At 36.8% G+C, this 22278-nt stretch overlaps 8 protein-coding genes across 9 annotated transcripts in view; 4 read left to right on the forward strand and 4 right to left on the reverse strand.

Moving 5' to 3' along the window:
* The window catches only part of LOC118265271 (3-oxoacyl-[acyl-carrier-protein] reductase FabG), a 247171-nt gene that overhangs the window by 38394 nt on the left and 186499 nt on the right, over positions 1-22278 (reverse strand). The gene's annotated exons all lie outside the window — the stretch shown is intronic.
* Positions 470-6929, forward strand: LOC118264968 (transportin-3). The gene is made up of 11 exons (XM_035577644.2): positions 470-751; positions 838-1728; positions 2619-2798; positions 2935-3098; positions 3206-3419; positions 3614-3769; positions 3974-4206; positions 4365-4685; positions 4840-5018; positions 5153-5396; positions 5664-6929. The coding sequence occupies exons 1-11, from the start codon at positions 638-640 to the stop codon at positions 5722-5724; spliced, it is 2757 nt and encodes a 918-aa protein (XP_035433537.2). The 5' UTR covers positions 470-637; the 3' UTR covers positions 5725-6929.
* LOC118264969 (chromatin assembly factor 1 subunit B) lies at positions 6302-10458 on the reverse strand. The gene is made up of 8 exons (XM_035577646.2): positions 10200-10458; positions 9745-9975; positions 9194-9402; positions 8892-9032; positions 8598-8726; positions 8144-8350; positions 7908-8059; positions 6302-7814 (listed from the first exon to the last, which is right to left on the reverse strand). The coding sequence occupies exons 1-8, from the start codon at positions 10326-10328 to the stop codon at positions 7183-7185; spliced, it is 1830 nt and encodes a 609-aa protein (XP_035433539.2). The 5' UTR covers positions 10329-10458; the 3' UTR covers positions 6302-7182.
* Positions 10650-11769, forward strand: LOC118265548 (60S ribosomal protein L44). The gene is made up of 3 exons (XM_035578477.2): positions 10650-10808; positions 10950-11123; positions 11605-11769. Exons 1-3 carry the CDS (start codon positions 10806-10808, stop codon positions 11740-11742), a joined length of 315 nt encoding a protein of 104 aa, XP_035434370.1. The 5' UTR covers positions 10650-10805; the 3' UTR covers positions 11743-11769.
* LOC118265364 (WASH complex subunit 3) lies at positions 12225-13367 on the reverse strand. The gene is made up of 3 exons (XM_035578197.2): positions 13112-13367; positions 12825-12989; positions 12225-12722 (listed from the first exon to the last, which is right to left on the reverse strand). Exons 1-3 carry the CDS (start codon positions 13166-13168, stop codon positions 12414-12416), a joined length of 531 nt encoding a protein of 176 aa, XP_035434090.2. The 5' UTR covers positions 13169-13367; the 3' UTR covers positions 12225-12413.
* LOC118265291 (pre-mRNA-splicing factor SPF27) lies at positions 13639-15455 on the forward strand. The gene is made up of 5 exons (XM_035578099.2): positions 13639-13816; positions 13895-14058; positions 14499-14711; positions 14893-15046; positions 15209-15455. The coding sequence occupies exons 1-5, from the start codon at positions 13742-13744 to the stop codon at positions 15338-15340; spliced, it is 738 nt and encodes a 245-aa protein (XP_035433992.2). The 5' UTR covers positions 13639-13741; the 3' UTR covers positions 15341-15455.
* Positions 15968-18293, forward strand: LOC118265540 (ubiquitin thioesterase otubain-like). 2 transcript variants are annotated; one of them, XM_035578465.2, is made up of 5 exons: positions 15968-16134; positions 16232-16531; positions 16825-17046; positions 17180-17299; positions 18152-18293. In XM_035578465.2, exons 1-5 carry the CDS (start codon positions 16027-16029, stop codon positions 18236-18238), a joined length of 837 nt encoding a protein of 278 aa, XP_035434358.1. In that variant the 5' UTR covers positions 15968-16026; the 3' UTR covers positions 18239-18293. The 2 variants fall into 2 exon arrangements, with proteins under 2 accessions (XP_035434358.1, XP_035434359.1); XM_035578466.2 differs by having other exon boundaries at positions 17180-17290.
* LOC118265343 (putative E3 ubiquitin-protein ligase UBR7) lies at positions 18742-21939 on the reverse strand. Its single transcript, XM_035578171.2, has 2 exons — positions 21622-21939; positions 18742-20801 (listed from the first exon to the last, which is right to left on the reverse strand). The coding sequence occupies exons 1-2, from the start codon at positions 21784-21786 to the stop codon at positions 18864-18866; spliced, it is 2103 nt and encodes a 700-aa protein (XP_035434064.2). The 5' UTR covers positions 21787-21939; the 3' UTR covers positions 18742-18863.

The raw sequence follows: 22278 nt of genomic DNA on the forward strand, positions 1-22278 counted from the left end.
ACAGATGGTTTTTCGTTCGTTAAACCCTCTTAAATCTTCGCTTATCGACTGATACAAATATAATTATTCTTAATGATGCTATTTAAAGCTCTTTACGCTTAATTTTTAATATTATTTATCATTACTTTATTTACTTTCTGATAAGCAATAATAATTATCAAAATCTACGAAAGTCAATAATTTTTACTTTCCGAACGTATTCCATAGAGAAAAATTATCTTTCACTAGACGTCGACATTTAAAAATATGTTACCAGCCGGAATTAATTACCCTTTAAGTAGCGAAAAAAAATCAATTTAACAAAAACAATGTGCATAATCATCAATTTTATATTTTTATGATATATAAATAAAAGTTTGTATGGATGTGCATAAAATTTGTAGTGCTTTTCAGCATTGATATATAGCTTTGTAAAATGAAAGCTGGTCGTTTATTAGAGGTAAATGTCAATAGAGCCATAGCAACATTAGTTGTTTATGGTTCATTTTCAGTCAAGCATTCCTACGACTTTTGCTTGTTTGTTAATTATTTCGAGTTTTTTAGGTCGTTTTCCACGTTTTTAGATATGACAGTGTGTGATATAAGTGTTACGATAGAGTGGCGCTGATATTATTAAGTAAAATACCGGTCTATCAACATGGATGCCCCTACAATGGACACTATTTACCAGGCCATAAGCGCCTTATATGATAACCCCAACGTTGGCGAAAAAGAAAAGGCTTCGTTATGGCTGGGAGATATGCAAACATCCGTAAGTATCTACCTTTTAATCATGATCAGTTTATCGATGTAGTTATGTCAATTTAGAATTGCTGCTTATTATAACCTTATTTACAGATACATTCTTGGAAGATAGCCGACGAACTACTACAAAAAAGAAAGGATATGAATTCTTGCTACTTTGCTGCTCAAACTATGCGATCAAAGGTGCAGCACAGCCTGAATGAGCTACCACCTGACTCTCTTGTGTCCCTCAGAGACTCTCTGGTGGCACACCTGGAGCTCACATCTCCAGAGACCAGTGCATCAGTGCTCACACAACTCGCTTTAGCCTTAGCAGATCTAGCTCTACAAATGCCACAATGGCAGAACTGTATTGGTGACCTAATTAAATCATTTTCTAATAAAAATGATTTTGCCCTCCTAGAAATATTAACTGTGTTACCTCAAGAGATTGACTCGCCCACTTTAAAACTTGGTGAAAATAGGAGGGAAGAAATTAAATCAGAATTAAGGTCAAATGCTCATTTGGTGAATTTATTCTTAAAAGAAAGCATCACAAACTTTCAGAACTCTCATGTGACATTAAAAGTAATAAAGTGTATGACATCTTGGATACAGGTGAAAGCAATCAATATACAGGAAGTTCCTCAGAATGCTGTCATAGGTTACAGTTTACAGATCTTAAGGGATCCTAAGACAATAAATACCTTGCATGATGCTGCATCTGACTGCATCACTGCATTGTTGCACTGCTTAGAGGAGAATAACAATAATGACAATATTGAGAGACTGTTGTTTGAGAGTGTGTCGGGGCTGGAAGAGAGCTACCACATGGCTGTGGCTTACGAGGAGGATGAGAAGGCTACAAACTATGCAAGAATATTCACAGAACTAGCTGAGACATTTTTAGAGAAGATTATCATTTCTATGTCTGGAGGATCATCTCATTTTGCACTGAGGTCCTTGGAGTTAGCACTAGTGTGTGTTGGGAATCATGATTATGAGGTAAATAACATTATCAATAGGTATAATGTATTGTTTATTCATATAGACAAAGTAATAGGTATAATATAATACTGTATTCATTGGTTTGCTATGTCTATTGTATGTGTAGTATTCATACAAGCAACAGTTATATGAAACAACAAAATGTATAATCTTACTATTGTAATACATAATATACATCAATAAACTCATATATTTTTACAAGTTATGTTACAAGTTTGTAGGTATTGTGTCTCATAAACACCATTGACAAATTGATGCAGATAACATAGTAGATAGCATTTAATATTTCTCTTGAAGTGTAAGCCTTAACAGAATTAGCAGTAATCTGCAATTAGCAATAATCAACAGGAAAATAGCTGTACATAATAAGAATCTAGACTTCTTGAGCCATATTGTTGTGTTGTGATTCATCATACAACTATTTTTATTATTCTATGCAACATTGTGTGATTCGAAATGGCAATAATAATATTTTTATCATATTACAATTTTTGCCCCTAAATGAAAATGACCCATGAATTTGGAATTTAAGGGTTGTTGGGGAATCGGGAAGATTGGGAAAGGAGTAACTGTGCAGTTACCTTTTGTGTGAGTGCTCACACAAGAAACACAATGCAAGTATTGTTTCACATCAGTTTTCTGTGAGGCTGTGGTACCCCAGTTGAGCCAGCCCATTTGTGCCGAAGCTTGACTCTCCCAGCCTCAATATCAAATGATAACAAAAATATCATGTGATGATTAATTTAGAAATGTAAAAGTTATTTCTATCAAGAGCTTGCAGGTTTATGTTATTTATTATTTTTATTAGCTTACTCTTGTTGTAAACTTGTATTTAATTCAGAATTACGTCATGTAGATATTCTAAATAATCATTGTTTCACTCTAAGGTAGCAGAAATAACCTTCAACCTGTGGTACCGACTGTCTGAGGAGGTGTACCAGAGGGACTACCAGCCTTTGACTGATGCCTTCAAGCCTCACATAGAGAGACTGATAGAAGGCCTAGCGAGGCATTGCCAGTGTGAACCAGATACACAACAGATGCTGGATGAGGGAGATGAGTTCTATGTAAGTGGAAGAAGTCATTTTAGAATCATTTTATTACAGTAATTTTGTTTTTGATAATGATAAAAGCCTCAGTAAAAGAACCTCAGCTGAGTAACTATTGTTGAGGTGTATAACTTAATTGAATCTTGTCTTACAGGAATTCCGCAGTAAAGCAATGGGTCTGATCAAGGATGTAGTGTTCATAGTAGGCTCTAGCTCAGTTTTCCGACAAATGTTCTCGGTGCTCAACCCTGATATCACTTGGGAGCAAACTGAAGCTGCACTCTTCGTCATGCAAGCTGTTGCGAAGAATATACTACCGTGAGTATGCTGTTCACTGGTGATAATTTAACTCTGATGCGAATTTAATTAATTCTTTTGTCTTAGAAAACTCTTTGTGTTGTTAAGTTTTTACATATAATTTACAGGGAGGAATATGAGTATGTTCCGAAAGTAGTGGAAGCGATTTTGTCGATGCCTGAAGGCACGCACCTCGCCGTCAGGAAGACGTGCATCCTCTTATTAGGGGAGCTGTGTGAGTGGATAGAACGGCACTCTGAGTGTCTCGAGCCTTGTCTGCAGTTCCTCACCAGAGCTCTACATGACAAGCAGTTGGCGTACTCTGCCGCTACAGCTCTACAGGTGAGAGATACTGACATCACATAGCAGAAATAAAGTTTTTTATGTTTCTTTACTGATTGAACAGGGATCAAGCTTACAATGTACACTTGATGTAGATATGTTGGTTATAATTATGTTATATACTTCTATTTGTATTAAATAATTTGATCAATCATCTAGCTATACGTATTACTAACGATACTGTCCTCCCCCAGAACATCTGCCGCGCGTGTCGGTCCCAGGCGTCCCAGCACGTGTCGGGGCTGCTGCGGGCGGCGGCGGTGGCCGACCAGCTCCCGCTCAACGCGCACGCCTCCGCCGCACTCATGCGGGCACTCGCCTCCGCTATAGGACGACTGCCTAATGAACAGGTACCCAGCGTTATGATATTACTACTGAACTGAGAGTGTTGTTCCCTTTAGTCAAATAATTATTATATATATCTTTTGGTTTACCTTTAGTTTTTAACTTTAAGTTAGGCTAATAAATAGTAGTCACAATTAAACGAGAATATTGACAATAATTTATTTTGTTTCCATAGCTAAAACCCGTCTACATAACATATATACTTCTAGCTAACTGTCGCAATGCGTGAGGCCGTCGGCATTCAGATCAACGGCTTGTCGGAACTGATGAAGTCGAATGTGGAAATAACCAAAGGTACGAGTAGCGACCCGACCGTCTGGCTGGATCGCATGGCCGCCCTCTTCCGCGACGTGGACGTGCAAAGCTCACAGATCACCGACACGCATCCTTGCGTGCCCGCGTTGTCTGATGCCTGGCCCGTGTTGCAGGAAGCGCTCGATAAGTAAGTGGGATTTCCTATACTTTATCCTGGCGTAATAATAATGTTTTTTGGATGCGATAAGTATGCTCTTTTGGTATTGTGATCACGTGGGTGACCTATATGTGATATAATGAGTTACGTGGACGATATGAAATGAAGGAATGAACTCGGTAACGTAGGTACGCGATGGACGGTCGGGTGATGGAGCGCTGGTGCCGCTGCGTGCGGTTCGGCGTGCGCATGGGCGGGCGGCGCGCGGCCGGGCTGGCGCCGGCGCTGGCGGCGCGCCTGCAGGCCGTGTACCGCGCGCGGGCGCACTCCTGCGTGCTGTACCTGGCCTCCGTGCTGCTGGACGAGCTGGCGGCCGAGCCGACCGCCGTGGCGCCGCTGGTGCAGCTGCTGCAGGACGTCATGCCGCGCGCCTTCCTGCTGCTGCAGCAGGACAACGGGCTCAAGGAGAACCCCGACACCGTCGACGATCTCTTCAGGCTGTGTATCAGGTCTGTACCTCGTAGTTTTGCTTAATTAAACACAGTTGGTGAAGACACTTGAAATAATAATGCTGTCTTTAATGACGATATTTTATAATACGACACTCAAATTGAAACTCCTTCTTTGTTTGGAAAGACTAATAATTAATTATTTTCCCTACAGATTCTTACAACGCATCCCACAAGAGTTCCTATCGTCAGGTGCTTTACCGACAGTGATGCAGTGCGCCTCCCTAGCGTGCTGCCTCGACCACCGGGACGCGAACTCCTCCGTCATGAAGTTCCTGTACGACTTCACTAAGGTCGCCAACTCCACACGCTCTGACAAACAACAGATCAAAGGTAACAACAAAACTAGTCAATGAAAAAATTAATTTATTTGTTTTGTGCTGCAGTGTACAATAAAAATGTGTCATTTTATTGTGTTCTTTACACTATAAATGCTTGTAAACTAATCAAATTGTATATGTTTTCAGCTCTAGCAGACAATGCGCTGACGACGTACGGCGAGGAGCTGACGTACCGTCTGATGGAGGCGAGCGTGCTGCACCTGCACTCGTACATGTTGTCGGAGGTGGCCGAGGTGATGCTGGAGCTGCTGGAGTGGCAGCGCGCGGCGGGCCGCGACTGGCTGCAGGCCGCGCTGCAGCGCCTGCCGCGCGACCGCCCCGCCGTCGCCACGCAGCAACAGTGCTGGCAGTTCCACCAGTACGCTATGAGGTACGTTCTTATATACTGGTTTTTGTGATGTCGGAAGGTCCACGTATTAGTTGCAAATATATAGTCTCTCATAAACAAAGATTCGTAGATAATTTCTATGATAAGACATGTTTTAACGTAATTGAGTAACAAACATCCAAACATTCGATATTTATTATTATAGTTAGATTTTCAACCTCTGCTATTTGTACTACTTCATTTATTACTATCTTATCCTATACAAACATTATTGTCTTTTTTACATTTAAACTTGTTGCTTTATTACAGGGCGGAGAAATGCAAGGAAATGACTCGTCTACTGCGTGACTTCGCGAGATTGTATCGATAGAATACTGAAGATTTATATTATAAAACATTATAATTAAACCAAACAACAGGACTGAGACTGAGTGACTAACCTTTCGACCTTAGTTCAGTGTAATAAAGTTTTCATTAAGTTGTATCAAGTATGAGACTAAACTACACTAGTGAAGTGATTCTAATACCTTATTAGATAAATTTATGATATCTGTATCGTGTAGCAACTTCTAAAGCTTTAGGTCTGTGGCGATTTGTGATCATAAACACATCACATAGTCAACTATGTCTCACGAGACTAATGTTTGTGTTTTACTGACAAATTATTTGTAATATTGAAAATTGTCGTTTTTAGGTAGGTACTAAACATTTTTTACGTTTTTTAACCAATTGTAGTTATTTCATATACAATATTAATTAGTGTGTATCAATATAAATTAAACAATTCAATTTATCATGGTAACCAAATTAAAATATAGTTAGATAATGTAGTTAGGCAGCTGTTGAGCTGAGTATTTATTTCATATTGTGATCATAACCAGATTCTAACTTCTATAACTGTCAGAACTGATCAGTATTTCTTTGTACTGACACATCTTTATTTTGGCTTGTCTTTCTGTCACAGTCGTCACAAGATCTGAAGTGTATTTATCATGATATTGTACTGTGTAGTTAGTAGATGGTGCAGTTAGCACGTCTGAGCAATAATAAATAATTAAATACATATTGTGACCTTCTACAATGTCGTAGGTACGTCGTATTTCCTGTTGCATTATTTGATTACACTCGGTTCGATGTTGCGTTCTCTATAGTTGCAGAAATATGAATATTGATTTATAAAAATGTGAGAATTATGACGGAATTTGACCATTGTGTACTACACAGTCAGAACGATTGTAAAATGCGTATTATTGCTACGAATTACTAATATACATGATATTAATTTATCATTTGAAAATTATGCTGATGTTGACGATATTCTCCTGTAACTAGAGGCTTACACTGTCTTTTATTTTGTCTAGCTGATTCAGAACAAAATGACTATTAGAGGACGTAACAAAATAAATACTAACATGATTTGTGATCACCCATACGTCGCCGTCGTAACGTCCGATCAGTAGGTAAGTATCAACTTTGGATTGATGCAGATATATTTTGTTATATTATACTCACTTTTATTTTGAATGTGATACTACGCATTGAATTGTAAATATTTATTATAAATGTTTACTTTTACACACATCTTTTATTTACAAATTATAACATTACATTTGATCCTTATTTTTTTATACATACATTAAAATGGACATTATCATATCAGGAATAAGAAATGAGCGAGGAGACTATTCCAAATAGTAAGATGATCTAAAATGTAAACAAATTAAATTTATTAATACTTTTCAAGTTAAAAATGTGTTTCTATCAAATTAATTTACCTCATCAAAATCTGTTGTTAAAATTATGCTAGTTACGTCAAAATATGCAACTCTTATTTCTTTTTAGCATTCTTAGGGCTAGACAGTGTGACGAAGCTAACTCGCCGCGGAGCTTTCGGGCTCGGAACAGACTTCGCAGCTTGGTCTGTTACATCAGTCACTTTAGCTTGCTTCAAGAAATAGTTTTCTACTGAACTTTTAGGAGTACTTGGTTGGCTCGTACTTTTGGCGTTACTACTAGTAGGTGTGCCAAGTAAGGTTTTAGCGTTTTCTTCAGTCTTATTAGGTTTTGGAGAGCTCTGTTCAGGACTTTTCTCAGTTACAGTCTTTGCTGTGGTTTTGGGTGAATCTGGAGATGTCGATGTGGATTTGGCGCCTTCAGTCTCTTCATAAACTAATTTGATGTCTTCACTGTCTTCTACAATCATTGCTTCTGGTTCTTTAGGTTTAATAATTTCGTTATTGCTGTTATCTGACCACGACGGCATGGCCACTTCTTCCAGAACATCTATTTTGACTGGTGTTTTTGGTTGTGGTTCAGTCTTCTGTTTCTTTGACGATTTCTCTGGTGCCTTGAACTTGATGAAGGAGTCTATCTTGCCAGCTGATTTTGTTTCTTTGACTTGTGGTTTCTCTTCTTCTACTTTTGGTTTTTCTACAGGTTGTTCTTCAACTTCCATAGGTTCTGTGAAAGAATTAGAGAACATGTTAAATAAATGAAGCTTTCCATCTTTATTGAAATCAAGTTTATAAAACACAAAAATATGGTGAAATTCACCTGGTGCTGGAGTGCTGGTAGGTTCAGGAGGTACTTCTTCAGGCAGTACGTCTCCCAGTTCGCCCTCACTGAAGGTGATGACGGAGCAGTAGCCGTCCGTACTCGACGCCACCAGCGTGCGCCCGTCCCGAGACCATGTCAGGTCTGTTAGCCTGAAGACGCAAGAAATACGCAATTTGTAAAAGTAGGAAACTTGTTAAGAGTTTTATCTATTTACAGTATAAAGTCATGCCAACCTTGTGTAATGTATATTATTGATGAGAGCAATGGGTGTTTTCTGTTGCGTGTCGTATAGTAATACGGATCGCTTGGTTCCGATGGCCAGTATCATGCGCCGTGTGGCTGGGAAGGCGGGGGCCGGGCCTCCCTCGCGGAGTGCATACAGGCGCGGCGACCAGCGCGTCACCAGGGCTGCTTCGCCGCATGGCAGGATACATGCTGGACTGCAACATTATAATGGAATTATGAAATCTGACTCATGTTTCTACAAAAATATCTAGTGTTTCTTGACTTATGAGGTTCATATAATTATGTTGCGAATGGATGTAAGTGGTCAATTATCATACAGGATAACATACTCCTTTGTCTGTCATATAATGGGATCAAAATTTTAAAGCTAACTTCATATGATTGATTTTTTCTTAGGGAGTATAATTATATCTGTTAAATGTTACAACAAATTTTACTTACACTTTCAAGGAGTATCTTGTGTAGATGTAGACAGCATTAATAGGCTTGATGTCCACCTTGCCTTGCTCAGGCTCTATGCGGCCTGATGGAACTGCCAGTAGCAGGCCATCTGGACTGAACTGTAATCTCCTGTAAAATGTGAAAGCAATACTATGTGAGGTGCAAAAAACAGTAAAAATTTTAAGAAGCCGTCAGCACTGGTTTTTTGAAAATGTCTTTTAATACAATGGATGGTTCTTGACTTATGAAATAAATATTGCAAGGTATCTGCATTAGGCTACATGACCTGCCTACCTATAGTAAGTCTGCAGTGTATCATCATGGTACAGCCTGACTTTAACTTCATGTAGAGGATGCTCAGAAGGGAAAGGTAGTATTGCCTTACTGCTGCGGGAAGTCACCTTCTTTGAAGACACATCAAATGTGCGGAATACTCTGGAAAAGAATTTTCTAATCATTAACATACTCAAACAAAAACTAAGAGAATAATTAGTATAAGAAGAAGAACAAGCAAAACTTTTTCAAATTTTTATAATTTTATATTTTAACTATAAATACACATCAAAGCTTACTACATATAAGTCTTTATAACTCACCTATCAGAACTAGCAGTGGCAATCATTTGGTTCTTGGGGTCCCATGAGACTCCCTGGACAAATCCTTTGTGGTCTGTCAGTATAGTGCTGTACTTCCCTTTATTCAGGTCCCATATGAGGAGCTTGTTGTCTACTGAGCCTGAGGCAAGGTGGAGGGAGTTGGCACTCCAGGATATATCTAATACATCCTCCATGTGACCTCTTAATGTCTGAAAACAAGAGTTAACTAATTTAATACTATGAAGGAAAAGCAATGACATTAATTGAATACAGCTGATAGATAATTAGATAACAATAAACTTTATTATTCTAAACAACAACAAAAAAAAATCTATAACAATGTTATTATTATGAGTAATTCAGATATTTCGTAGCTTTATTGGTAATCCAGTAGTTTTAGTTAGGTTTGAGAATAACTAAGCTTAAGTTTATAGGACTTTCTTCACTATTGTTATCTAATAAGGTCTTTGTGATTTTGCTATTAAGAAGTCCTTAGTTGATTAAGAATATTGATCCATTTCATTTTAAATTAACCTACACAACTAACCTACCTTGTGAATGACCCAGGATTCTTTATACTGCTCCTCACTCTGATCCATTACTGGTGCTGGTTCTTTGTCAGTTTTCTTCCAGATAAATATGATGGACTCATCATCCCCTGACGCCAGGAACTGACCGTTAGGTGACCATCGCACCACATTGACGGCTTTCTGGTGGCGAGTGAGGTCAGCTGCTACTTCTAAGTTTACTGATCCTGTGTCTGTTGTTGAAATATACCAGATCTGAAATATTTGTTAAAGTTGATGAAGGGTGGATACTTAATGAATATCGTCCATTACTATTGACAATGAACTTTTCGGTAAAATAGGTTGTTTCGAAGAAAAAAACAAAGTTCTTATTTGAAATTTCTCAATAGAATATTGATTTATGAGAACTAATTGTCGACAGTATTTAGTAAAGTTTTTTGTTTCAGTAGCCTAAAAGTTTATTCGTTTGAAAATCATACCAAAACATGAGAATCGGTCCCTCCAGTTGCAAGTCGTAATGGTTCAGTAGAATCGGCCTTTGGCTGAAAATCCACACTCAGTACAGGATCTCTGTTGTGCCAAGATATTTCAGGGATAGCGAACTTCATCTTTTAACTTTATATTAATATGTTACAAGTAATAAATAACAACTTATTGAGCGAGCGAAAGTTTTACAGAGCACTTTTGTCTATTTTGGCGCTAAAATTCTGTTTTCTTTTAATTTGACATTTTGACATAACTACGAGTAATCAGAACGTTTGGAAATTAGTCAATGAGATTAATAAATTTTGAACCTCGTGGTTTGAATTTTGGACCCTCTTCAAAAAACCTTTGATGTAGTCATAGTAGTTCTCTTGTCATTATCACACATAATATATGTCTGAAATGAAATGAAGATTCTAATAATTTTATTGTGGGTGAGATGAGGCGGACAAGAGAAATATTTAAATTTTTAGATGGAGTGTTGCCAGACTTCGTGACTCAAAACTTTTGTGTTGGCAATATTTTTACATTGTCAAATGAAAACTGACAGCGGCTCTTTCTTTCTTTGACGTTTGTTGATATCGTGCTAAACGAACGCCAAAATGGTTTGTGTTTTTATAAAATTTTATCCGATTGAATCGTAGAATACAGTAATAAAATTACACTAATTTATAGTGGAAATGTTAAGTGATGTGTTAAAGATGTGAACAGGAGAAATATTTTATGGCGAACTTTGAAAATTTCAGGTGAACGTACCTAAACAGCGCAGGACCTACTGCAAAAAATGCAAGTGCCACAAAACCCACAAGGTGTCTCAGTACAAAAAGTCCAAGGAAAGGCACGCTGCTCAGGGTAGGAGACGTTACGACCGTAAACAGCAAGGTTATGGTGGTCAATCCAAGCCCATCTTCAAGAAGAAGGTAAGTGATCATAACCTATGAACCGGGGTCTTATCACTTATACTCCAATACGTGTTTTGTCTCAGTACTTCATTGATAAAAGACTCTCAATTTAAAAAAAAGTAATGTAGGTACAATAAACCTCTAAATCTACTAATCTAGTTGTTTATATCGCAGTATTACTTGTTATGTATGAGATTCGTTGGAAATGGACGTTAGAGCTCATGTTCTCCTGAGATCAATACACTTAACGTTATAATTTTTAAAAAGAAACGTGTTTTCTGAATGAAACTTGTGCTTATCACAATTCCACATGTATTTTGACATAGAATATCAATGTAAAATGTCCTGAGTAGTCTCTGCAATATAAACTGTCCCAACAAAAGCTGTAAAATATAGTGTTATTAAGCTACAGGTTCATTTAACCATCATATTTCTCAGAAATAAAATAAAATTCAATTGATATTGATTCTCTGAACCTAATGTAACCATTTGTTTCCAGGCGAAAACTACAAAGAAAATTGTGCTCCGTCTCGAGTGTGCCGACTGCAAAGTGAGGTCACAGGTAGCACTCAAGCGCTGCAAGCACTTCGAGCTGGGAGGAGACAAGAAGAGGAAGGGACAGATGATTCAGTTCTAGGCTGGATAATAAATAAGTTTAACTAACTTTAACTTCTTTTATTTATCACCTCTTTGTAACATACCCCAATAGGTTTACATAGCTTATTATTTGTATACCTGAGCTTGTAGTAATGTAGCCATCAGACTATTATTTTCCTTCAATGCATAGATTTCTTTTTACTATGTAGTCTTTTGAAATCTTGTTTTATGTAGAGCTTTGTTACTAGTAGTACTGTTACCTAGTTTTTGCCCTGTAAAACATAACTAACATTATCCCTAGAAATATAATTTCACTATTGGTAGTACCTATAGCAATTGGTAACTCTTGTATGCTGGTATATGAGACAATAGAAAACACATTGTGTCTTGCGTAGATCTGTGTTCCATGTGTCCATACCATGGGTTAATACAGCTTCTTGAATGAATACATCTATTACTGTGGTTAGCCACTATTCATGTTATTACACCCAACAGTAGGAAAGTAACAAGTAAAACAAAAGGTGATTTTAAGATAACATTTTATTAAAATTATACATAAGCTTTTTATAATTTGTTGCTTACTAACTACATAAAATGTAACAAACATTTAAAGCTGTTGGCTAGCTCATATTTTTTATTAGGTATAGGCCATAATTGGTACAATAAAATTAAATATTTCATAGATTCTCTATAAGCATTAAAGATATGAGATTATTTCCCCAAGATTGCATCTAAAACATTAGGATCTAATCCTTCCAGTGACAGTTTTAGCTTCACAGCTTGTAATGGCACTCCAACTTGCACCATTTTGACAAATCTGTCATACTCAGGATGTGAAGGTTTGCTTTCTACAGTGTCTGGGACATCACTGGGAGGCTCTGGTTCCTTTGTGTCTGGCACAGGCGCTGTGCTCTGTGGTTGTGGTGCTGGAGCTTCTTCATTTGATGTGGTCTCTGTGACTTCAGGTGCCTTCTGAACTGGTGTTTGTGTTTCTGTGTTCAATTCTGGTATAGATGAGAGCTGGAAGATAAAAGTTTAATAAAAAGTTAGTAATAAGTGGTGTAATTGTTTTTGATTCTGTGCTTTATAAACTACTCTGATTAGGAAACAATAAGTTCTTACCCTGGCCTCCAATAAAACCATGGCAGCATTAACTTTCTCCAGCTTCTTTTCAAAGTCCATGAGTTTCTGTTCACATGTCTTCATGAAATTGTTTAGAAACTGCACATTAGTGAGCACAAAATGATTCACAAACGCCAATGTTCGCTTCTGTTGTAAAGCTGCCACCTACAAGTTGATAAAATGTTGATTAAATACTTCCTCTGATAGTACTGTAGTGTTGTAATGATTTAAGTTTTACAAAGAGTTCTAACGTTGTAGATATTATAAACAATGGATTCTGGACTCACCTTGGATAAATCTACATTAGCAAGTTCTTGACTGATCATAGTTTCCTGTAGAGTCATTTTATTTTAGTAATATTTTGAATATCTTGAAACTTGTAAAGTATTGACTATTGTAAATCTTTAGGAGTATTATACAGTTTCTTTTTACAACTATAACTAAATAGATAATATAACAACTTCTGTATCTATCAATTAATAAAAATAGTGAGAACTTTAAGATATAAATTACAAAACAAACCCAACAAGACACGAAATTTACGAAACCCTAAAAACGTCAATGTCAGTGTCATGAATGTTTATTTTGTTTTGTCCTAGTTACTACGTAGTTTCTGAACGATTCATCATTCGTTTTTCGTCATCGTTAATTTGCAAATAGCAAAAACGATAGCTAGGTTTTAATCGTGAATAATAGTTAATGTGTCAATTATCTTTATTATATTTGACGGGCTCATAAATGCTCTCAGTTAATTTCCTTTATATTATTTAGATAACCAACTTACTTGAAAGCCTGTATGTCAAATACGCAACTGTGTTGACATTACGTTTTAAAATCATAACTATTTGTCAACAAAAATAAAGCTCGCGTTTATTTTAAGAAATAATTTGGTTTAACTAAGAGAAACATCATAAAACATGTCGGGAGAAGTTGTAGTAGACGCGTTACCTTACATTGACCAGGGTTATGACGACCCAGGAGTCAGGGAAGCCGTGAGTATTTGATCATAACCTTAAACACTTCTCATTATCGTAGAAGATTCAAGATATTTAATTTTATTTACGTTTCAGGCCCTGGCTATGGTAGAAGAAGAATGTCGGAGATACAGACCCACTAAGAACTATTTAGAAAATGCTGGTCCTGAACCCAGCACAGCATTTGAAACTCCAGCTTTGCAGAGAGAAATGGAGAGAGTGCAGCAACGTCTTCCCATGGAGCCACTGTCTATGAAACGGTAAGTAATAGTTTTAAGAAACATTTTTGCTCATTATTTTTGACCTCTTGTGCCTTAAAGCATTAAGTCTGCTATTCACTGTTATTTGTGTGAATAAGAAATAAATAACATAAATAAATCTTGTATAAAATTCAATAATTCACATTTCGAAGAGGTTCTTCTTGTATTTATAAGCTAATAATACCTCAAGACACTAGTCTAAATTGTAACTTTCGTGAGACATACTAAATTAATTATTATGTTATCGGCTTACTCACGTATCGTATACGTATCGTATACGTATCGAATACGTGAGTAAGCCGATAACATAATAATTAATTTAGTCCAAATTGCTTAATTGAACAGTACTTGAGCTACCACATACATAAACTAAAAGTTCTAAAAGTAATTCAAAGCTATTTTTCCGATTTATTTAACAATGTTTCATTTCACTTCTACAGTTATGAGCTGCCTCCACCTCCAGCAGGACGTCTGGGTGAACCAACAGCCTGGGCAGAATCCGTAGACAACTCCCACGCACAGCTGTCACACCAAGCTATCAGAGTATTGAATCTGGAGCTACAGCTACAGTATGGGTCAGAAGCATGGCGGTCCTACCTCAACACATTGCAGGCACTCGTCACGCGGTCACAGAATGTGCATAGCCAGTTAAGGTTGGTACAGCTTTCAATGAGTTAATAGAAACTGGTGCAAAAGCTTAAATCTCCACAACTCTCATTTGTGTGATACTCGTGTGAGTCATCTACATCAAACATTGCAATATAAACATGTGTCATTAGCTTATTCAAAATTATTGTGTGCAAAGACCCTTACACTTTCTATTTCTTGTTTTAGGAAACAAATAGCATCTGTGAACTGGGAGAGAAAACGATCACAAACTGCAAGTGGAGCGAGACTGAGAGCATTGAGAAGGCGATGGGCGCAGCTTGTGTCAGACAACTACCGGCTTGAACGCGCCATTATGCAGCTCGAAATACAGCTACAGAAGGTATACATGTCTAAAATAAGATGTAAATTGTAGAAAGTACTAAATTTTATTATAAACTGATTAACTAATTAATTATACATAGTTCCACTTCCTCATCAATGTGTGGTGTCAGAAGGAAAGTGAAGTAGTGTTTGGCTAATGAGGGCTCATTATCTGTTTCAGGCTAAAGGAGAAGCACCTGCTGATGATGGGGAACCAGCAGACCTGGAATCTGTCAAGAACCTGCCAGACAAACTTAATTCTGAAACAGAGAAAGAAGTCCAAAAGAAGATTGAGGACATGTTTGCAGATTAGATTTAAAAACTATGACATTTTGTAAGAAATGAATTCTTCAAAAGATCTACTTTGTATTCTAAAAAAATAGGATAAATGTGTAATTTAAGTACAATAAAATAAATTGGTAATAATATTGTCTGTGTTTTGTTTAATTAACACTGTGTTATTTTACGAATGTAGTGAGCAGACTACCCTAGTGTATTGTACACATTTTTTTTTTTTTTTGAGGGGGAAAATCATCCATTGACTTCTCCCGCCTTGGGCAAGGCGAGAGGAGTGTCAGACTCTTACTGACTAAAAACCACCCCGTTCCTTCTCCTGCTTTTCGACCCGAAGCCCCGGTAAACCCGCTAGGTAGTCCGCAGCTCCGGATCAGGTATTGTACACATAGAACTAGATTAGTTAGTGGCGTGTATGATTGGTAAAGTACAATAAATTCTCATTCTTATTTCTTATACCTCTCCTTCTCCACTGTCCACTGTTAATCGAAAACCTTTCTCATATAAAATTTATTAAAAATATGTAGTGTAAAAAAAATGGTAGGTAGTATAGTTGTGTCATAAAATCTGTCCTATAATTAAATCACAAAAAAATTGCTGTGCACATAATTATTATTTCTGAACGCATTACTGTTTTTGCTATGCTAGGTTCGATTGTCATTTATTTGTCGTGTTATGTCACTTTAGTTTTTATTTTATTTAAAAATGGCGGACGATGCTTCCAGCAGTAGCGGTTGCGCCGGCAATTTAATAGATAACTCAATAAATCAAGATGAGTTGATTATGAAACAACAGCGTGAGATAGAGAAAGAGGTAAGCATTAAAAATGATATGGTGTTAGTGCAATAAATCCACTATTTTCCTTTAACTTTAAAGATAAGTTTGACATTGTGTTGTGTTTGTTTTGCAGATATCGGAAACGATACCGCTTGTAGGCGAACTTGAAGCATTGTCGTCGTTAGAAAAAGAATATAACGAGGATCCCGTGTACCTGTTAAAAGTAAAAGATTTGTCCTCTAAATATAAGTATATTAGGAGAACGCGACCGGACGGCAACTGTTTCTTCCGAGCGTTCTCATATGCGTATTTAGAACATCTATTGACGGATAAGAGTGAATTCGATAAGTTTTATGAAATAGCGAAGAATTCCAAGGAGATTCTTGTCGCCTTAGGTTTCTCACAATTCACAGTGGAAGACTTTTACGAAACGGTGAGATTTTTTTATTTTTGTTTTTAGAGGTTAGTTGTGTTTTTGTTGTTGTAAGTAATGTGTGGGTAGAAGTATAACTTCGTGGCAGTATGAGACTAAGTTTGTTTTGGTCAAAAGACTTTAGAGAGATTCTTGTCAGAAAAGTAGCATATTATAACACTGATTAGAGCAAGAAGATAACAAAATTATTTAATTAATGCAGTAATTACAAAGACAAGGTTGGGCTTGATAACTAATACCATGACATACTAATTATTGCTTACAACAATTGACTGTAAAGTTTATTACTTCAGTTTATGGAAGTGGTGCAGCGGGTGGGGGAACAAGCAGGAGGGTCACCAGATTCTCTAGAGTCAGTGAGAGCCGAGTTGCATGACAAGTTCAACAAACAGGGCTACTCGGACTACATAGTGGTGTATCTGCGTCTTGTCACATCGGGACAGTTGCAGACAGAGAATGATTTCTATCAGAACTTCATTGAAGGACCACGCACTGTAACTGAGTTCTGTAGACAGGTATGTGGTGTTTTTATATTTAAAAGAAATCTGAATAATTTACTTTTACCACTATTTATTGTTGAGCAGAATAAAAGATGAATGTTTTTATTTTTCAATAAGTTTTGCTAATAAGAATTTATCTTGTTTTCAGGAAGTGGAACCAATGTACAAGGAGTCTGATCATATTCACATAATAGCACTGAGCAATGCACTGAATGTTGGTGTCAGAGTGAAATACATGGACCGCGGCGAGGGAAGTCAGGTTAGTAAGGTACACATCAGATTGCATTATAAATATTCATTCTTTTACTAGCTAACCAACTTAGCAACTAAGGAAAGTGTGGATTTGTCATCATTGAGGTAGAAATTATAACTTCCTAAGTGATTAGAAGCACAACTTGTCTGCCTTAGAAGTCTTCTTGTAATAAGAAGTATGTAATACTTTTTCAGACTTTATGTAGTTGACATGCAAGTTGAACTTGTTGGGCTTTATGGCATGCTTGATGTTATTGCAGAGCACAGTTGCATGTACTTACTCTACTGTTACATTTTGGTGTAGTAATTTGTTATGATTTAGAATTTAATAAAAGGATGATTTATGCTAGGCAGAACCCGGCCCAAGCCATGAAAAGTGTGAAATACCAGCTAGCCAAGTGGCAGAAGGGGTATGAACATTTTGTAACATTTTTTTTAGTTCATGCCATAGTTTATTGTAGCAAATAAGAAATTAAATTTCAAGGGTGCTGGTAAAGTTAGATAGATATGCATCACACATGGCAGGGCTAACTTATGTGGTTTAGCATAAATCATCCATTTTATGATATTAAAAATAATTTGTGGTGTCTTTTCAATATATTGTAGTTTGTGTTTTTTCATTATTTATATAAGTATAAAATATTTTGATGGATTATAATTTTAGCTCTTTTTGGTTACAGTGAATGTTTTTGGATGCTATTTACTTGGTTATTTATGTTTGCCCCATTCATGAATTTTATTGTGCTATATTTTGACAATTTCGTTTTGTTTTTCTTGTAATTTATTGCATAAAGTATTTGCTATTACAATTGTTGTAGTAGTGTACCTATATTTTAGTTCTCAATATTAATAAGAGTTTGTATTACAGGTCATAGCGCACGACTTCCCCGAGGGCTCGAAGCCACTGGTGCACCTGCTGTATCGCCCCGGACACTACGATATACTGTACGCGTGATTGCTATAGCACATCCAGTAACCTCTTACGATAATAAAGTTAATTATCTTACTTATTCATCTGGTTTCATTTCTTATCTTACTTTGTAACTGCTACATACATTATCAAACATCATATTATTATCATTTACCTTTATATTACTTGAAGGCGTAGGTAACAGCACACATTATCACAATGGGCTGCACGTAGCGAACTGCGTTCTTGCATTATTCAGTTATACTGAACATAACCCGCACGCAGGTGGAGACCGGCGTATGTTTACGCGTCTTAAATAAGTTCACTGCTGCGTACATTGCCGGAATTAAGCCAGAGTTCTTATACCGTTATTAATAGCATTTCTCCCTTCATTGATCGAAATACAAAAGCAATTTTGGCTTTTGCCAGTAAATCGAACTCGAGACTTCGTATCTACCAGGTACCTATCAAGAAATGAGTTTTCCTCAGAAGCAATGTAAGGTAAAAGCGTGTTCATGATGTTGGATAGGATAAATAAATCTTCAAAATTATCACAAAATTGAATATATTGAGAATTCAATAACCATCAATCTCGCATAACATTACTAAAGAGGAATGCGGTCACAGAATCACAAATTAAAAACATACAAAATAATCCTTAACACTAATTTTATCTGCAGAAGTAAACGCCGTCAGGTTCACGTCGCGGTTTCATTCCGGCGAAGAATGCCTTAATGTCTTCCTCCTTTACAATTTCCTTCCTGTCTTTGAAACTCTTGAGGAAGTCAAGCAACTTGTCTCTCATGTTATTGTACTCTGTGAGGGCATTAATTTGTTGTATTCTGTCTAATGATGACAATGCTTCCAGACCTTTCTCATACTGTGAGGCTCCTCCTGCTGCTTTCTCCTTACCCAAACTTTCATATGCGAAAACAGTGTCCTCCAAGTCAGTAAGAAACAGTACTTTTAGGTCTTTGTACATAGACAGACATTCATTACAGGTACACAACTTTTGGCGGAAGTTAGAAGGCCAGAATGTAGCACCCTTGTGAATCTTTTTCACACCCTTGGGTCTCATGCATTCCAATTTAGCTTTTTTCGGTGAAACACTTGTCAAATCTGTGCTTAGTTTCCGTTTATGTTCCTTAGTATTTTCTTCATTTTTGTTATCATTTTCATTGTTGTCCACAGTTTCCATATTACTATCTTTGTCTTCCCCAATTTTTTCTTCAGAATTCTCACTAATATCAGCTGGAGATTCTTTGTCAACTTTATCATCACTTCCATTCAATTCAGTTTTACTAGTAGTACCATTTTCGTCAATGTTATCAGATGTTTTATCATCTGAATTAATTTTAGTATCATTGGCAGAATCATCTTTAATTGTGATGTCATCTATTTCATTGTTAGGACTAGTTTTATCACTGGGTTCAGTTATATCTTCAGTTTTCATTGTCTCAGAAACATCCTTGTCATCATTCGTTTTTTCTTTAGTATCTTGTTCAGATTGTGATGTATCAGGGACTTCAACTTCACTTTCATCAACTGTATTACCTTCATTTTCTTTGGGCAGCTCTTCAGGTTTAGTTTCCTTGCTGTCTTCAGATTGCTCCGCATTACCATCACATTTATTTTCTGTAGTTTCCTTTTCTTGTTCTACTGTTGGATTGGCGTCAGTTAGTGAACTGAGATCATCTAAAAGTTGTTGCTCTGTTTTATCCTGATCATCCTTACTTTGATCTTTTTCTTCAGTTTCTGCCTGTTCCTTGGTTGTTTCATCACTTAAACCAGATTCAGTTTTTTCTTCTTCTAGCTTACTGTTAGGCTGTTCCTTCAAAGAGTCATCTTTCACAACTGCTTCAGTGGATTCAATTTTTTGTGCATCTTCTTCACTTTTTTCAACATCCATTTTATCAGGTTCATTTACATTATCAGTCTTTTCATCTGTTGTTTCTGTAGATTCAACATTACCTAAATTATCCTGTTTAGTTTCAGTAATACTTTCAGTGTCTCCATTTGTGGTAGTAACATTACTAATTTGAGTTTCAGTTTTATCAGCATTGTCACCATTACAAAGGCTATTATTGTCAGTAGATTTAGCATCACCATTCACAGTTAAAATATCCACATCTGCAGTCTCTACATTAACTGCAAATGAACTGTAATCATGTAGGAACTCATTCTTCTCCATGCAACTTTTACAAATCATTTCAGAGTATTGGTCATTGGCAGGGACAACAGTTTCTAGATGTTCAGAATGGAGCCAGTCCTCACAGATAATACACTGGATCATGTCATCTTCAGTGGTTGCCTCAGGGTCCGGGTAAGGCCGCTGGCAAGTGCAGTAGAGTCCACTAAAGTTCTGGTTGTAAATGTTTTCTTCATTAAGATCAGTTTTGTCAGAAGTAAATTGGCAAGGGTGGGAGTTAAACTTGGGGTTTCCGCAATCACATTTAAAGTTTCTTTTGGTGTAGAGCTCAATGAGTTCATGGTTTTCATGGCAATTCAAGCTGCAAGCAAGGCACACACCAGCTCTCTTTGTGGGGTCTGTTTTAGCTTCAGTGCAGCATGTGAGGCAGGCATACAGGGCTTGTCTTTTGATGTAACCCTGGAACATGAAACAAATATGATTGTAGAGATAAAAACATAGTAATTACTAACTACATGGCTAAGTACCTATGCAGAAAGTATGAAACAAATAGCATTCTTTAAGCCCTTCAAGAAAAATGGTTCCTAGGATATTTAGGGTTTAATATAAACCCTAAATATCCTAGGAACCAACAAGAGTAAAGAACAATATTTAGGAACATGTGTAAAGAGTAACATACATGGCCTTAAAACTTAATTAAATTCTTAAGCCTGGAAGTATTTTACTATCCTGCATATTATTAACACTCACAACATTGTGACCTATTTAATAACTTGTTTTAGAAAGTAAATAAGATATAACCTGTTGGATAAACCAATAAGAAACTGTGAGATCTTTTTAAATAATGGCATTCAGAAACCTTTGCACACATAACAATGGTTAAATCTTAACTCATACATTGATAAAACATGTTCCTACTTGAAGGAAAGTTAGAGCTAAATGCCTTAGTCTTAGGACAGTCTTATTGGATATTGCAAGGGTTTGTAGCAAACTAGAACACCTTGAATCAATATGGATGAAGACAGTGTATGCAAATCATACAGCTGAGTTTCTTTGTACTCTGAACATATTGCACTCATATGGTCGACATTTTGTAGATTTTTTCTCTAGATTTGGGTGTTTTACTGTAGCGGGTTTAACATAAAACATAACAAGGCAATCAAGGTATATCTAATAGGAGTTTCGGCGAAATTATGAGATAAAATTCCGTTGCAACGTCAATTATTTGGCAACGCCATGTTTGTGAAATTGTATGGTTCAAGTCAATGGGATTTTATACCTTGGAATAAGTGCAGTTTTTATCATCGGAAGCTCCAAGCACAGCGTTGGCATCTTCTTCGAAATCCTGTTGTTCTTGCAATACATCCATCATCGTCACAACTTTATCTCCATCACATTCCGCCATTTCAGCGTCTTCAGTTATATTGACGCTGTCTGTAGCCATTTTTATAATACGAGAAGGTAAAGAATGTGGTGTCCCTTTGAAATTAAAAATATGAAAATGATGAAAGCCGGTTATAATAGGCGCCAAGGATTTTTCGACAGGTGATGTGAAACGACCGACCGAATGAAAAACGGAACGGAGAGGGAGGGACTGTGACGTATGTCGATGTTGCTAGTTTTTCTCAGAACAAATGAGTTTTTATCGTCAGTGATAACTAGAAAAATAATATTTCATTAAAATACAGTAAAAACTACGTACTTGTAAAACTTAACGACGTCGATGAGTGAATATTCTAATTTCGAATTTAGCAAAACTCATGCTGAGCGCGGCAAATGGTGGCAACTCTGTGAGTAGCTGTGGTCAGATTGTTTATGGTCACCTATAACTACAACCTTGTTACACAGAGGCCAGAGGGGTAGGCAGGCAAGGTAGAATAGTATAAAGTCCATTCACAGCTATATTTCGAATTCAAAACGTCTAATTTTATTGTCT

Source organism: Spodoptera frugiperda, chromosome 28 (assembly GCF_023101765.2).
Source record: "Spodoptera frugiperda isolate SF20-4 chromosome 28, AGI-APGP_CSIRO_Sfru_2.0, whole genome shotgun sequence".
NCBI lineage: Eukaryota > Metazoa > Arthropoda > Insecta > Lepidoptera > Noctuidae > Spodoptera > Spodoptera frugiperda.

What these genes read in the sequence shown, in the direction of transcription:
- LOC118265343 (XM_035578171.2), bottom strand. Translation starts at nt 21,786, where the DNA reads ATGGCTACAGACAGCGTCAATATAACTGAAGACGCTGAAATGGCGGAA. An exon ending in AAAACTGCACTTATTCCAAG is followed by an intron (nt 20,802 to 21,621) that starts GTATAAAATCCC and finishes TTCATGTTCCAG; the next exon opens with GGTTACATCAAAAGACAAGC.
- LOC118264969 (XM_035577646.2), bottom strand. Translation starts at nt 10,328, where the DNA reads ATGAAGTTCGCTATCCCTGAAATATCTTGGCACAACAGAGATCCTGTA. An exon ending in GGACCGATTCTCATGTTTTG is followed by an intron (nt 9,976 to 10,199) that starts GTATGATTTTCA and finishes CAAATATTTCAG; the next exon opens with ATCTGGTATATTTCAACAAC. An exon ending in ACAAGATACTCCTTGAAAGT is followed by an intron (nt 8,351 to 8,597) that starts GTAAGTAAAATT and finishes ATAATGTTGCAG; the next exon opens with TCCAGCATGTATCCTGCCAT.
- LOC118265364 (XM_035578197.2), bottom strand. Translation starts at nt 13,168, where the DNA reads ATGACTCTACAGGAAACTATGATCAGTCAAGAACTTGCTAATGTAGAT. An exon ending in CTAATGTAGATTTATCCAAG is followed by an intron (nt 12,990 to 13,111) that starts GTGAGTCCAGAA and finishes ATCAACTTGTAG; the next exon opens with GTGGCAGCTTTACAACAGAA. An exon ending in TGGTTTTATTGGAGGCCAGG is followed by an intron (nt 12,723 to 12,824) that starts GTAAGAACTTAT and finishes TTTATCTTCCAG; the next exon opens with CTCTCATCTATACCAGAATT.
- LOC118264968 (XM_035577644.2), top strand. Translation starts at nt 638, where the DNA reads ATGGATGCCCCTACAATGGACACTATTTACCAGGCCATAAGCGCCTTA. An exon ending in TGGGAGATATGCAAACATCC is followed by an intron (nt 752 to 837) that starts GTAAGTATCTAC and finishes CCTTATTTACAG; the next exon opens with ATACATTCTTGGAAGATAGC. An exon ending in CTGCCGCTACAGCTCTACAG is followed by an intron (nt 3,420 to 3,613) that starts GTGAGAGATACT and finishes GTCCTCCCCCAG; the next exon opens with AACATCTGCCGCGCGTGTCG.
- LOC118265291 (XM_035578099.2), top strand. Translation starts at nt 13,742, where the DNA reads ATGTCGGGAGAAGTTGTAGTAGACGCGTTACCTTACATTGACCAGGGT. An exon ending in GAGCCACTGTCTATGAAACG is followed by an intron (nt 14,059 to 14,498) that starts GTAAGTAATAGT and finishes TCACTTCTACAG; the next exon opens with TTATGAGCTGCCTCCACCTC. An exon ending in TCGAAATACAGCTACAGAAG is followed by an intron (nt 15,047 to 15,208) that starts GTATACATGTCT and finishes TATCTGTTTCAG; the next exon opens with GCTAAAGGAGAAGCACCTGC.
- LOC118265540 (XM_035578465.2), top strand. Translation starts at nt 16,027, where the DNA reads ATGGCGGACGATGCTTCCAGCAGTAGCGGTTGCGCCGGCAATTTAATA. An exon ending in TGGAAGACTTTTACGAAACG is followed by an intron (nt 16,532 to 16,824) that starts GTGAGATTTTTT and finishes TTATTACTTCAG; the next exon opens with TTTATGGAAGTGGTGCAGCG. An exon ending in TAACTGAGTTCTGTAGACAG is followed by an intron (nt 17,047 to 17,179) that starts GTATGTGGTGTT and finishes TCTTGTTTTCAG; the next exon opens with GAAGTGGAACCAATGTACAA.
- LOC118265548 (XM_035578477.2), top strand. An exon ending in AGCCCATCTTCAAGAAGAAG is followed by an intron (nt 11,124 to 11,604) that starts GTAAGTGATCAT and finishes ATTTGTTTCCAG; the next exon opens with GCGAAAACTACAAAGAAAAT.